The 14,698-nt window shown below is 38.1% G+C and overlaps 1 protein-coding gene across 1 annotated transcript in view; it reads left to right on the top strand.

Annotated features, from left to right (window-relative positions):
• The first annotated feature begins 3,301 nt into the window (after positions 1–3,301).
• Positions 3,302–14,698, top strand: part of dspb (desmoplakin b) — a 31,648-nt gene continuing 20,251 nt past the window's right edge. Inside the window, exons 1-8 of the mRNA XM_016252598.1 lie at positions 3,302–3,334; positions 4,209–4,334; positions 7,928–8,005; positions 8,171–8,338; positions 12,324–12,428; positions 12,504–12,599; positions 13,162–13,287; positions 13,415–13,570. Coding sequence (XP_016108084.1) covers positions 3,302–3,334; positions 4,209–4,334; positions 7,928–8,005; positions 8,171–8,338; positions 12,324–12,428; positions 12,504–12,599; positions 13,162–13,287; positions 13,415–13,570 — 888 coding nt within the window. The remainder of the gene's footprint in view (positions 3,335–4,208; positions 4,335–7,927; positions 8,006–8,170; positions 8,339–12,323; positions 12,429–12,503; positions 12,600–13,161; positions 13,288–13,414; positions 13,571–14,698) is intronic.

The following is a 14,698-nucleotide window of genomic DNA, read 5'->3' on the forward strand; positions in this document are numbered from 1 at the left end:
ACGCACCCACACACACACACACACACACACGCGCACACACACACGCACACACTCTCTCACACACACACACACACACTCACATGCACACACACACGCACACGCACACGCACGCACACACATATGGGTAACAAATTAATCTCATGCTGTTTCTCTGCCTGGTTTTAAGAGATTCTGCGCATCTCAAGCCACATCTGCTGAATGTGAATAATGCTGGTGAACTTGATGATGGACTCGTGGATGTGTGTTAGAATTGGTTTTATGTGATGCATGATGGACAAACAGGACACACTCGCTCACACACACGCGCGCACACGCACACTCACACACACGCACTCACACACACACACACACGCACACACACACACAACTAACATTTCTCAGATAATAAAGCACTTTTGTCCCTGACTGAGTGACTTTAGAGAAAATGAAAGTGAAGCACGTGTTTACTACATGTGTTAAAATAATAGTTTATTTTAGTACCTTAGTTTCACATATTAAACTGGTCAACTTTATTTGCATTATTTTTTATTTTTTATCTTAAGTAAGTTTTCTAAAAAAAATTATATATTTTTTTTGTTTATTTTATTTGGCCACACAAATAAAAAATATTATTAAACTAATAATATTTCTCAATTTTTAACCAAAGCCTTGGTGAGCAGAAGAGACGTCTTTCAAAAATATTACTAACCCCAAACTTCTGAACAGAATTGTATATGCAATGCATAATTCAGAATGTTTTGTCCTTAAGTGTCTCTCTCTCTCTCTCTCTGTGTGTGTGTGTGTGTGTGTGTACTGTAATTTATTTCTGTGATGCGCAGCTGTATTTTCAGCATCATTACTCCAGTCTTCAGTGTCACACGATCTTCAGAAATCAGTATAATATGCTGATTTGCTGCAAAGATTTCAAATATTTTTGTGGAAACCGTGATACGTTTTATTTTTCAGGATTCACCGATGAATAGAAAGTTCAAAAGGACAGCATTTATTTAAAATAGAAATCTTTTGTAACATTATAAATGTCTTTACTGGCACTTTTGACCCATTTAGTGCAGTCCTGGTAGTGTATGAGATGTTTAATATTAAGTTATGTGAAGCAGGGTTTTCAACCAATGAGATTTCACTGTGGGTGGAGCCACTCAGCTTGATGTGCCAGAAATAGACATCAACTTAACAGCACACAGATAAGTGTTGCTCTGTTCAGTCAATGAGAGAGAGAGCGAGAGAAAACGAAAGAAAAACTCTGGGCAGATGAAAGGAATCTTTAGAGATTAGAGCTCGGTGTCCTGCCAGAGAACACAATCCTGTACTGAGAAATTCAGATCAGACCCAGCATGCCTCTCTGCTTGCCACCGTTACTGTCTGTCTGTCTGAGTCTCTCCCATGAGTCCTAAAAGCCCAGAACTCCTCAGGCTCCCGCAGGGGTCAATAACACTACACTCCCTCCTGTCAGGAGGTCAGAGTTAATGAATCACAGACGCTTGCTGAAGAGCACAGTGACTTTGAGTGGGCTAGAGAAAAACAGGCAGCTAACAGGGAACCTTTTCAGAATGTTCTGTAATGTTATGTAACGTTAATAGAACATATTTTCCGAGTTATCTGGTCTTTAGTAATGTTCTCAAAATGTTAGTACCAAAATGGTATTTAGACATTATTCATGTTTTTTCTTTAGTTTGTCTAATGATTTTTTAAAGAATGTTACTTCTTGTTTCAAAGAACATTCAAAAGTAAGATTTCCATAATGTTACCAAAATTATAAAATGTTCACTTAATGTTTGCATAACCAGAAAACATTTAATAAATAATGTTTCCAAAACTAAATGTTTTTTAAAAAGTTTGCATAAAAGCATTAAATCCATGAAGTGTTTATACATCATTAATGGAATGTTTTTTCTGAACAGTTTTAGTTGGACATTCATCTAATATTTTTTAAATGTTACTACTTGTTTCAGAATATTCAGAGAACATTCAAAAGTAGCGTTCACGTTGGGTTTGCAATGTTCCGTTAATGTTTGCATAACCACAAAACATTTGAAACATTTAAAAAGTGGATGTTTTAGTTGTTCAGAGAACATTCAAAAATAGCATTCATAATGTAAAGTAACGTTCCCACAGCGTTTGCAAAACTATGAAATTAAATGTTCTCTCAATGTTTGCATAATTTAAAAAAAACTGTTTAAGATGTTCAGAAAACATTCCATTTCAAAGTTCACAAAATGTTAGCACAAAAAAGTTTTTTTTTTTTAATGTTTCAGAATGTAATTTTTTTTAAATGTTGCTACTTTATTTGGAACATTCAGTAGCATTCATATAATGTTTGCAAGAATTCTAAAATGGAATGTTCTTTTAATGTTTGTATAAAAAATGTTAAATGTAAAAAAAAAAACTGGATGTTTTGAACATTCAGAAATAACGTTTTTCAAAACTTGTTAGCACCAAAATAGTATTTATACATTGTTTTAATGAACTGTTTTAGTTAGACGTTTGTTTTTTAAAGATTTTTTAAATGTTACCAATTGTTTCAGAATGTTCTGAGAACATTCAAAAGTAACGTTCCTATAATGTTTGCAAAATGATCAATTATGTCCCTTAACATTCACATAACCAAACAATTTTTTTAAAACATATTGAATGTTCAGAGAACGTTTTCATAACTAAATGTAACGTTAGAAAAACGTTCTTCTAGAACATATTTTTGTTAGTTGTTTAGGACTTGCATCATCGCATTACAAGTAGCACAAGTTACATAATCAGATTACTTTTTTCAAGTAGCTAATGAAATAACACTTTTAAATTTAGAAGGAAATATCTGAGTTACTTTTTCAAATAAGTAACGCCAGTTACTTTGTTTTCCATGTATTGACTGACAGCTCTCGTGTTGCCATGTTGAGAGAAATCGAGAGTAAGTGCCGAGGTGTTGTGTGCGCTGTGTGAACATGATCTATGAGACTAAATGCAAACTCAGAATATGAAGCAAACCTGCAATAATTAAATATGTTAAACAACACAAATATCCTTTAAGTATTTAATCCCATTTTATTCACCACCGTCTTTGCTGCTGACCTTCAATGATCCGATTCAACCATATGAATACGCAAAAATGACTTTTTTATTGCTGAAGAGTGTTGAAATTTCTTCTCCTGCTTTCTGTTCTTCATGCAATCCAGAACAGCAGAAAGGTTTGTTTGAGCTGCGCTCTCTACTGTACAGACGTGAATTTACATTTCCTTCAGTCTGAGGCGTATTCATTTCACTTCTGGTGTGAAAGGGCCCCAACACTGGGCTTCACTAGGCTTTTTATACCATGGTAAATCCACTGCATACTAAGCAGAAAACAGTAAACTTCCAGTGCAGACGGCTTTGTTCATTATAATCCGTGTTGGGGAGTAACTAGTTACATGTAACTAAATTACGTAATTTAATTACAAAATAAATCTAACTGTAATCTGTTACAGTTACTGAGAAAAATGTGTAATTAAATTACAGTTACTTATGAAAATGTTAACAGTTACGAAGTGGGTTACATCTGAATATTTTCACACACATACATATGATTGATTTCTTTCTCAAATTGCATCGACTTCTCTAAAATATGAGACACCAATGTTTCAGGAGCTTAGGACATGTGTATTTGATAACGGTTTCAGTTCCTATTTGAGTTTATGTATGTGCATTATTTTTTGGGATTTTTTAAAACTTTTCTTTTTCCAAGGCATTGTTAGATGCCAGTGTTTCCTGTCATAGCTATGCAAAGATTTGATTTGAAAAACAGTATCATTGCTATTAAATGGTTTCTTGTTATGATTTTAAATCTGTATTTACCTCAGAATGATCTCAAAATAAAAAGAGTTGTTAAAGTCTGATTTTGTGGTGGCTGTGCTTTAAAATTCAATGATTATAATCTTAATTCAAGTGAAGAAGGATTTTGAAAGTCTGACAGTAACAGTGTTGATCACTACTGTAAGGTCTATGCTGCCTGCTTTAAATGTTTCAAATTGATCAACAGTTGAAAACATTCGTTAGAAATGTAGAAAAGTAATTTAATGTAATCAACTTGTAATCTGTAACCTATTACATTTACAAAGTAACCTCCCCAACACTTATTATAATAGCAAAATAGTTTTAATGCAACAAAACAAGCCGTGTTAAGTGTTGCTACTACTGCAACGTCATGTTTTAAGCTGTGTGTGTGTGTGTGTGTGTGTGTGCAGAGGCTGATAGAGACGTCGTCGTGGGGAGATGATTTGACGGCCATCGAGCAGCAGATAGCCAATCACAGCGTGTTTCACAGCTCCATCCAGAGAAGTGCTGAGGTGGATCGAGCGCGAACTGAGCTGGTGAGTTGCACACACAAACCTCCTCAATGAAACAACACAGACGTGACCTTTAACACACACACATATGTTACTGGCTGCCATATCAGTGCTGGATTGCTAAAATTATGGTCTGATTAGTCTCATTTATCTGTGGCAGATTAATAACTGTCCATCTTTTCTACTGTGCATTATAATGCACCTGGTTTTCTTTTAAGCATATACAATTTAGGATTAGAGCTTGTAGTGAGATTTATTACATGATTGGGTCATATTTCACCTCATAATCAAAAAACAAACAAAAAAACAAAGTGTGTGTGTGTGTATATATATATATATATATATGTGTGTGTGTGTGTCTATATATATAGGTATGTGTGTGTGTATATATATATATATATATATATATATATATATATATATACAGTATATAAACAAACAATAGTAAGAATAAGTTTTTGTAATGTTTCTTATTTAAGAAAATAATTCATTTATTAAATTATTTTAAAGAAAATTATTATTTTATTGAAATAATTTTACTATTTGTATACATTTTTATTAAATATTTCATATTATATATTTTACCTGAAAAAATTAAATTAAAATAAAATAAAACATGATATTTTACATGTGGGTGTCAATATGCAAAATTTTTTTAGATGTTATGTAATGTTTTTTTTAATTTAAAAAATGTTTATTAAAAAAATTGTACTAATTGTATACATTTTTTTTCATTTTTATATGTGATTTCATGTAATTTTTTTTAAACATTTAATTTTTTCATGTGTGTGTGTGACATAGATAGATAGATAGATAGATAGATAGATAGATAGATAGATAGATAGATAGATACTCCATATTGAGAAAAGAGATCCTCTGCACGGGGGAGGGCTTGCTCTTTTCCCAGTTGACCCGAAGCCCCAACTGGCTGAGTTGCCGGAGCACCAGATCCCTGTGATCACACAACTGTTCTCCTGAGCGGGCCATGCTCGAGATAGTTGAGGATCCTGATGCCTACTTCCCGAAACGGGGCAAGGGCGCCCTCCGCGACTTTCGTAAGACATGGGGGGACAGGGAAAGCCCGAAGGGGAGGACCGTGTACTGCCATGCCTGACCCTCGAACGCAAACCGTAGGAACGGCCTGTGTTGAGGAAGAATCGAGACATGAAAGTAAACGTCCTTCAGGTTGACTGCTGCAAACCAATCCTGGGGCTGGATGCATCTGATGATGCGCTTCTGCATCAACATCTTGAACGGAAGCTTGTGAAGGGCCCGATTCATGACTCGCAGATCCAGGATTGGCCACAGGCCACCGTCTTTCTTAAGCACGATGAAGTAAGGGCTGTAAAACCTTGACACCATCTCGGCTGGAGGGACAAGCTCGATTGCGTCCTTTGCTAATAGGACCGCAATCTCCTCGCACAGGACAGGGACTGCCACTGAAGTCTTGAGGACGCCACTGAACCTGGGGGGTCACCGGCGAACTTAATCGCTTAGCCGAGTCGGACTGTCCGAATGAGCCAGCGGGACAGGTTGGGCAGCGCGAGCCACGCTCCCAAACTCTGTGCGATTGGCACCAAAGTGACAATCGACATACCCGCAGTGGTGCAGCGGTGGGAAGTCATGCTGGATGGCCCAGAAAGCACTGCGTTCTGGCTCATCATGGCAGGGCTCCCTTTGTCCCCGGAGGGACCGGCCAGAGATGCGTGGAAAAGCATTGCGTCCCAAACCGCAATCTCTTGGCCGCTGGCGATAGAGGACGTCGTGGGTGAGAGTGAGGAGGCAGTGCGACGTTCACTGTCAACTCACGAGGCTGATGGCCTGGAGGGAAAGGAAACTGCTCTTTCTTTGAGAATGTGGTTACTGCTGGCCCTTGGGCCAACAGCAGAACAGAAACAAATGAAACAAAAGATTCTCCACCCAGCCTTCCTCTGGGGGAAGGAGTGGCACTGTTCTCGCCATCTCCAGAAGAGAAGCAGTTCCTTGCATCTCCGGGCTGTCCATGTGAGGGCTGCCTTGTCGTCTTCCTGGAGGGCTTAAGGCCGGCTGAGACAAGGGGGGCGCTGCGCTCCTGTGTGAGGCTCGACGCACCTGCCTTAACATGGTCTCAGCATGGGGTGGAGCAGCCGCAGGAGGGTGCACTCGGTGACGGGCAGGCTGAGGCGTGGCCCACGGCGGAACGGTGGCAGGTGGAGGATCACACCGGGGCAGGATGTGCTGGATAGCCTCAGTCTGCCTTTGTACTGCCGAGAACTGCTGGACAAAGTCCTCGACAGTGTCGCTGAATAGCCCAGCCTGGGAGATGGGAGTGTCAAGAAAGCGCACTTTGTCGACGTCACTCATCTCAGCAAGGCTGAGGCATAGATGGCGCTCTTGGGCCACAAGTGTGGACATTGCCTTCCCGAGGGACTGCATTGCGACTCCCGTAGCCGGATGGCGAAACTAGTCGCGTTACGCCTCAACCCCGGGTCGGTACTACCCTCGTGCATTTGTTTGAGTGCCTTGGCTTGGTGGACCTGCAGGATCGCCATGGCATCCAGGGCAGAGGTGGCTTGGACCGCAGCATTGTCCGTCAGCTTACAGGCTTTGGATGGGAGACCATGACGATTCCTCCAAGTGGCGGCGTTTTGCGGGCACAGGTGCACCGCAACCGCACTCTCCACCTGGGGAATGTCAACGTACCCCCTAGCCACCCCGCCATCAAGGGTAGTAAGGATGGAGGAGGCAGACGAGCGGCTTACGAACGAAAAAAAGGTTTCATCAGCGCCTCATGCACCTCTCGGAAGAAAGGAACCGGGGCAGGGCGTGGTCGCGAGCCATGGCCTGTGTCGAGGAGTCCATCATCCCGCCGCAAGGAACTGCTGCTGCGGTAGGAGTGAGAGGTCCGCGGGGACTGGCCCAGCGTCACTGTAACCCTCAGATCGTCCAGAGCACTAGCCGACGGTTCTCTGCTCGTGCAGAGAAGCAGAATTCTCTGCTAGTGACAGAGGGAGCCCCTCCCGTCCCCGTGAGGAGAGAGAGGCGCAGTCGAAGCGCTGCCATGGTCATATGCTCACAGTGAACACATGAACCATCCACGAACGCAGCTTCAGCATGCTGGATGCCCAGACACTGAAGACAACGATCGTGGCTGTCGACAGAGGATAGGAAACGACCGCAACCAAGAGGACACTGACGGAACAGTGTCTTTAAAAAGGCTCGATCCGTCCATGATCAGAAACTGCTCTTTTAGATGAAGCACCCAGGGGAATCGCTGAATTAACAGACTGAATTAACACTGATTGTGCCGTAATGCAAAATACACTAGCCAAATTTCATTGGCGTTTTCTCTTAATCAGAGAGGATTCGGGCTCCCAAGTAAGACCTAATGTCGTCACAACATAACTCGTAGTGATAGATTACTATTTGTATTCAATTTTCTTAATTTTTAAATGTGTGATTTCATGTAAAAAAAATGTAACATTTAATTTTTTCATGTGTGTGTGTGATAGATAGATAGATTGATAGATAGATAGATTATACTGTATGTTATAGACAATATGTAATATATCTAATGTATATAGTATTATGCATCATGGCAGTATTTGTTGTATATTTTCACCTTTTTGTTGCTTTAGTTGCGAGGCAAAGACCAAAATGCAGAATTGACCAAATCCTGTCTCAACAAACTGGAGCAAGAATGGGACAGTCTGCTGGTGAGACCGCCTCAAATCAAATCCTTAAACATACTGCTAAAAACATGTGTTGTGTTTACTTTCAGTCAAATGTAAATCTTTAGAAGCTACGAATCACATTTCTTAGATCGTTTTAATTTCCCAGTGTTTGAGAGAGTTATTAAAACATTATTAAAACATCCTCAGAAAGCCTCGTACCAGCGGAGCGTCCAGCTGCAGGACCTGCGTAACATCATCGAGGAGATCTCCGGACAGATCATGTGGGTGAACGAACGAGAGGAGGAGGAGCTGGTGTTCGACTGGGGCGATAAAAACATTGACGCCTACATCCCTCAGAAACAGGAGAGCTTCTCTGTAAGAGCACACACACTCGCACTCCTTCAGGCGTGTGATTATTACTGACAATACGTTTGACTCATTCAGCAATGTGTGAAAACAACACAAAAATGAGAGATATTGCCTTGGCAAAAAGCTGAAATAAATAAATATTTATATACAGTTGTGCTCATAAGTTTAAGCTCATAAGTCACAAGAAGGCAACACAATGCATTAAAGGGGTCATATGTTGTGATTTCAAGTTTTCCTTTCTCTTTGGAGTGTTACAATCTGTTCGTGAATAGATAAGATCCCTAAAGTTGCAAAGACTAAAGTCTCAAACTCAAAGAGATATTCTTTATAAAAGTTAAGACTGGTCCACGCCTACCTAAAACGCCTCGTTTAAACACGCCCAGATGAAGCACCCAGGGGAATCGCTGAATTAACAGACTGAATTAACACTGATTGTGCCGTAATGCAAAATACACTAGCCAAATTTCATTGGCGTTTTCTCTTAATCAGAGAGGATTCGGGCTCCCAAGTAAGACCTAATGTCGTCACAACATAACTCGTAGTGATAGATTACTATTTGTATTCAATTTTCTTAATTTTTAAATGTGTGATTTCATGTAAAAAAAATGTAACATTTAATTTTTTCATGTGTGTGTGTGATAGATAGATAGATTGATAGATAGATAGATTATACTGTATGTTATAGACAATATGTAATATATCTAATGTATATAGTATTATGCATCATGGCAGTATTTGTTGTATATTTTCACCTTTTTGTTGCTTTAGTTGCGAGGCAAAGACCAAAATGCAGAATTGACCAAATCCTGTCTCAACAAACTGGAGCAAGAATGGGACAGTCTGCTGGTGAGACCGCCTCAAATCAAATCCTTAAACATACTGCTAAAAACATGTGTTGTGTTTACTTTCAGTCAAATGTAAATCTTTAGAAGCTACGAATCACATTTCTTAGATCGTTTTAATTTCCCAGTGTTTGAGAGAGTTATTAAAACATTATTAAAACATCCTCAGAAAGCCTCGTACCAGCGGAGCGTCCAGCTGCAGGACCTGCGTAACATCATCGAGGAGATCTCCGGACAGATCATGTGGGTGAACGAACGAGAGGAGGAGGAGCTGGTGTTCGACTGGGGCGATAAAAACATTGACGCCTACATCCCTCAGAAACAGGAGAGCTTCTCTGTAAGAGACGATTCAAACGTGAGTTTTGGGCAGTGTAGAGTAGCGTTTGTTTGTCATTTCTCCGATCACAAATGCAGACATGGTTTTATGTTTACGCGGTGCGATGCAACGCAATGTGTAAAAAGACAGTACAACTCATTATAATCAGTAATTATGTCCCCACTGGATGCAGCAAATGCCTCGTTTATAATGAGTTTTAATGTTTTTGTCTCGTCGCTCCGGCTGGACAGGGCATCATCACAGTATGGTGAGGGGCGTAACATTTCCGTCACATGCTTGAGGTATTCGGCCAATCACAACGCACTGGATAGCTGGCCAATCAGAGCACACCTCGCTTTTCTGACCGATGAGCTTTGTAAAAATCGACGTGTTTCAGAAAGGCGGGGCATAGAGGAGAAACAATAATGTACAGTATGTGGAAAATAATGTGTTTTTTGAACCTTAAACCACATAAACACATTTCATTACACCAAATACACAAAATAATGTTCTTTTATCATATGCAACATCATATGACCCCTTTAAGAGCCGGGGGGTGTAAGCCTTTGAACAGGATGATGATGTGTAAATTCTTCTCATTTTGTTTAACGATAATATTTGTTCATTTAGAACTGGACTTCAGAAGCTAACTAAATACTTACATGTTTCCCAGAAGACAAAATAAGTACAATTTACCCTGATCATCCAATTTAAAAAGTTTACACCCCCATCTCTTAATGCATTGTGTGGCCTTCTTGAGCATCAGTACGTTTTCACCTTTTGTAATAGTTGTGTATGAGTCCCTCAATTGCCCTCAGTGCTAAAAGATGGAATTCAAAATCATACAGTCACTTTTGGAAAGGGTTCAAATATGCAGAAGATGCTTGCTGGAAAACCAAAGAATGTGCAGGAGCTGGGGATTTTTCTCAACTGCTCAGGACCATCAAGGGACTCATGAACAACTATCACAAAATATAAAAACAGTCGTGGATCATCCAGGAAATGACACACAGTATTAAGATTCAAGGGTATGTAAACTTTTGAATGGGGTCGTTTTTTATGAATTCAGTTATTATTTTGTCTTGTGGAGTATATGTAAACATCTGTTATATGAAATAGCTTATTCAGGACCGTACTAAATAAAAAATAACATGCAATTTTCATGATCCCTCTTATTTTGTTTCAATTATTAACATTTTGCATATTCTGCATAACTTATGAGCACAACTGTATATATACAGTATATATATATATATATAATAAGCTTAAGATTTTTCAATACGGTATTTCAGTTAACATTTTATTTCAAGTAATGAAAATGTTTTTTCATGGTTTAATAACCTTGTTTAGGAGTCATAATAACCTTGTTTAGGAGTATCAGCATAAAATCAGATTACTGAAAAAAATGCAAAGTGCATTTTATATGCATAGCAAGCACTCACACCGATTTCAATGAAAACATTAATGTTTTAAAGAAGCTGAAGAGTGAATAAACATCAGTAAACTTGGGGCACTTTACTAGCAGGTTAATTAACTCACCCAAATGCATCCTATATGAGATTAATCAGACATAACACTACATAAACATTATATCACAACTTGTGTCTGCACTGAATGATGCAAATGCACAAATGAACATAATTAACACACTAGACAGAATTGTAAGTCACACTGTGAACAATATTGTGTTACAATAGTGAATGCATTGTAATATTATTATTATTATTTCAGGAGATCAGGCTTTTACAAAAATGCATGTTTAAATTAATCTATAAAATGTGTGAAAATACTTGATTTAATTTTGCACTCATTTCTCATCAACTAAAATTATTGTTTATTTTTATGTATGTATTTTTCCTGGTGATGCACTTTGAGCTGTGTTTTATGACTGGAAAAACTCTATATGAAGTTTTACTGCCAATGAAGTTTATTTGATTTTTAGAATAAAATGAACTAAGATTAGTACAATTTAACATGACAAAATATGGTGTAAATTTAAAGCACATTTCCATATAATGATCAAAAACTATGACTACGTAATTTTAAATATTTTAAAATCATTTTTTAATGCAATTTAGTTTGTAATAAATAAAAGCACTTTAAGAGCAGGTTTGTTTTTATTGAACAATATAACACGGTGCTGTTTGGTTTGTATTTATCTGCTACTGCAGCATTATCATGTCTTTTGAATAGAATTTAGGTTTTGGAGATATTTAAGTGATGATTTTTCCTCAGGTAAGAAATTTAGGTTGTAAAAACGTTGTTCTGAAATGTTTCTAAATTTTGAAATGTATCAGTTTTCTTGATGTGATTATAATAACCTTATTTAAAGGTTACAAAAACAACTAACTTTATTTTCACCCAAAATATAACATTATTTGAAAGTTCATTTTTAAGATTCTATACATTTTTATTTTTTTTATTTTTAATATTCTAAGAGCGTTAAAATATCCCGTTTTCTTGTTGTGATTCCAATGTTATTTAAAGGTTACAAAATGTTTCTTACAGTGTTCTACTAACTTTATTTTTACACAAAATATAATGTTATTTGAATGTTCTAAGAATTTTAAAATGTCCAGTTTTCTTAATGGGATTAAACATTATTTAAAGGTTACAAAAAACATTAGAATGTTTATCAAGGACAAATAACATCATAAGGTTGGTAAGGTTCGAATATGCTTAATAGTATATCAACTATTAAAAAGATTATGAGAATGTTCCATGAACATTACTTTAAGGACGTTTGCCCTAACTTTTAAAAAGAGAGTGAAAGTTGTGAAAATGTCCTGTTAGCTGCTCAGTCCGGTTGACATCTGTTGAATGTGTGTTTCAGAAACTCATGAGTGAACTGGAGCAGAAGGAGATTCAACTGAACGTCCTCAAATCGAAGGTGGACCATCTGCTGAGAAACAAACACCCGGCGTCCGATAAGATCCAGGTGAGCGTGTCTGGTCTCTAATACGCTGGCACCCGTCCTGTCGTGTTTCTCACTCAGTCTGACTGTGTTTCTCAGGCCTACATGGAGACGCTGCAGACGCAGTGGAGCTGGCTTCTACAGATCACCAAATGCATTAACGTCCATCTGAAGGAAAACGCACGATACAGCCAGGTGAGATGGACAGATGGCTTTTGGATTGAGTGCCCTAGTTAAAAAGTAATATATTTAAAATACATTTATTTCATACTAAGTATAGTTCAAATCTATGAACATATTTACTGACCGATAACTCGAGACTTACTGATATAAAAATTGTAATTAAACTTTACTTGGCGTATTACTTGTGCACAATGCACTTTTCTTAATAGTAAGTCTAAAATGTATTTTAATGTCACTTTTGATTAGGATTGTATCTCTGATCTTTGAGTATACTTCTATCACGTATACAGCTATCAAGAGTATACTGAAGTATACTTGCAATAGTTCCACTTTAGCACAATCAAATATACTAAGTATGTCTTTAATTGGACTTCAGCACTACGTCTGCACAATTAAAGTGCATTAAGTACAAAACTAGTTTAAGACTTTAAGTATACCAGTTTAGTATACTAAAAGTACAATTGCAGGATATTTTAAGTACACAAATATAAAAATGTATTTGTAGTATACTTAGCATGAAATAGATGTATTTCAAATACATTTAAGTTTAGGGTATTTATGCATCTTTCCACAGTTCTACAAGGAGGCGAGCGAAATGAACAGCAAACTGCAGAAAGAGCACAACAACATCCGCAAGAACTTCTCCTGCGATAAATCCACAGCTCTACACAACTTACTGGAGCTGCTGCAGGGCCTGGAGGTGACGCTTCACTCAGGTTTAACACTGTGAGCGCTGGTGCAGCGCTGCAGCTTTATCAGTGTGTGTGTGTGCATCTGTGTGTGTGTGTGTGTGTGTGTGCATCTGTGTGTGTGTGTGTGTGAAACAGAGAGAGCGTGAGCGTCTGACGGAGCAGAGGGAGATGGTCCAGCAGCTGGTGCTCAAATCCAAGAGCATCGTCAGACTGAAACCCAGAAACCCAGACGAGAAGATCACGGGTCAAAATATCCTCGTGCAGGCGCTGTGTGACTTCAGACAGGACGAGGTGACATTTACATGCATATATATACATCTTTATTTTTATAATAATTTACATTTACATTTATAAAACAATATCACATATACACACCAAGCGGCAACCTTCTGGTCTCTCTCATGAAACCAATAAGGAAGTGACTAAAATTGTAATTCATCTACTGGCTGCTAGAGGCGGGCTGCAAAAGGGAGTCAATCCCATAGACCCCCCATGTTAAAATGCCCAACTTTACAGCAGAAAAAACATGTTTACAGCCTGGTACAAAAAGTGGTTTTGGTCTATATAGCTAATTTTGCCCTGCATGACAACTGTGAGGCGGGTGAATTTTTTTTATAACTCATTCGTTTAAATTATATTAAGCCTTAAAGTTCTGCATAATTAAGGGCGTGGCCACTTGAGTGACAGGTGGATTGCCACTGCGGTCACCACCGTCGAGCTAGGTGGGCGTGGTTTCAGCAACCAGCTCCCACCTCTTTGCCCATTTTCGATTATCCGGGAGTGATGCGCGGTGGCGCGCTGCCAAGATAGGCTCCGCCTACTTTAGGCTTCAAAAACGCTCATCGGAAACCTACGGGTGACGTCACGGACACTACGTCCATGTTTTTGTACAGTCTATGATACACACACACACACATATACAGTGGGTACGGAAAGTATTCAGACCCCCTTAAATTTTTAACTCTTTGTTCTATTGCAGCCATTTGATAAAATCATTTAAGTTAATTTTTTTCCTCATTAATGTACACACAGCACCCCATATTGACAGAAAAACACAGAATTGTTGACATTTTTGCAGATTTATTAAAAAAGAAAAACTGAAATATCACATGGTCCTAAGTATTTAAAGGGGTCTGAATACTTTCCGTACCCACTGTATATATGGATGTGTGTTATAAATGTTTTTTTAATTATCATATTGTTAATAAAAACTATATTATATATATATATATATATGTGTGTGAAGAGTTTGGTTCCAAAACGCTATAAATTAATTTGGATTAATTTTAGTAAAAATGTGTTTTCTTTACCAAGAAAGTGGCAAGATGAAAACCACTATTTTCTGTTTCAAACTTTCCCATAACATCTTTAGGTTATAATAACATAAAAAATTCAAATCCAGATTTTGATTTTCAAAGA

Source organism: Sinocyclocheilus grahami, unplaced genomic scaffold (genome assembly GCF_001515645.1).
Source record: "Sinocyclocheilus grahami isolate Dianchi unplaced genomic scaffold, SAMN03320097.WGS_v1.1 scaffold1122.1, whole genome shotgun sequence".
In the NCBI taxonomy this organism is placed as follows: domain Eukaryota; kingdom Metazoa; phylum Chordata; class Actinopteri; order Cypriniformes; family Cyprinidae; genus Sinocyclocheilus; species Sinocyclocheilus grahami.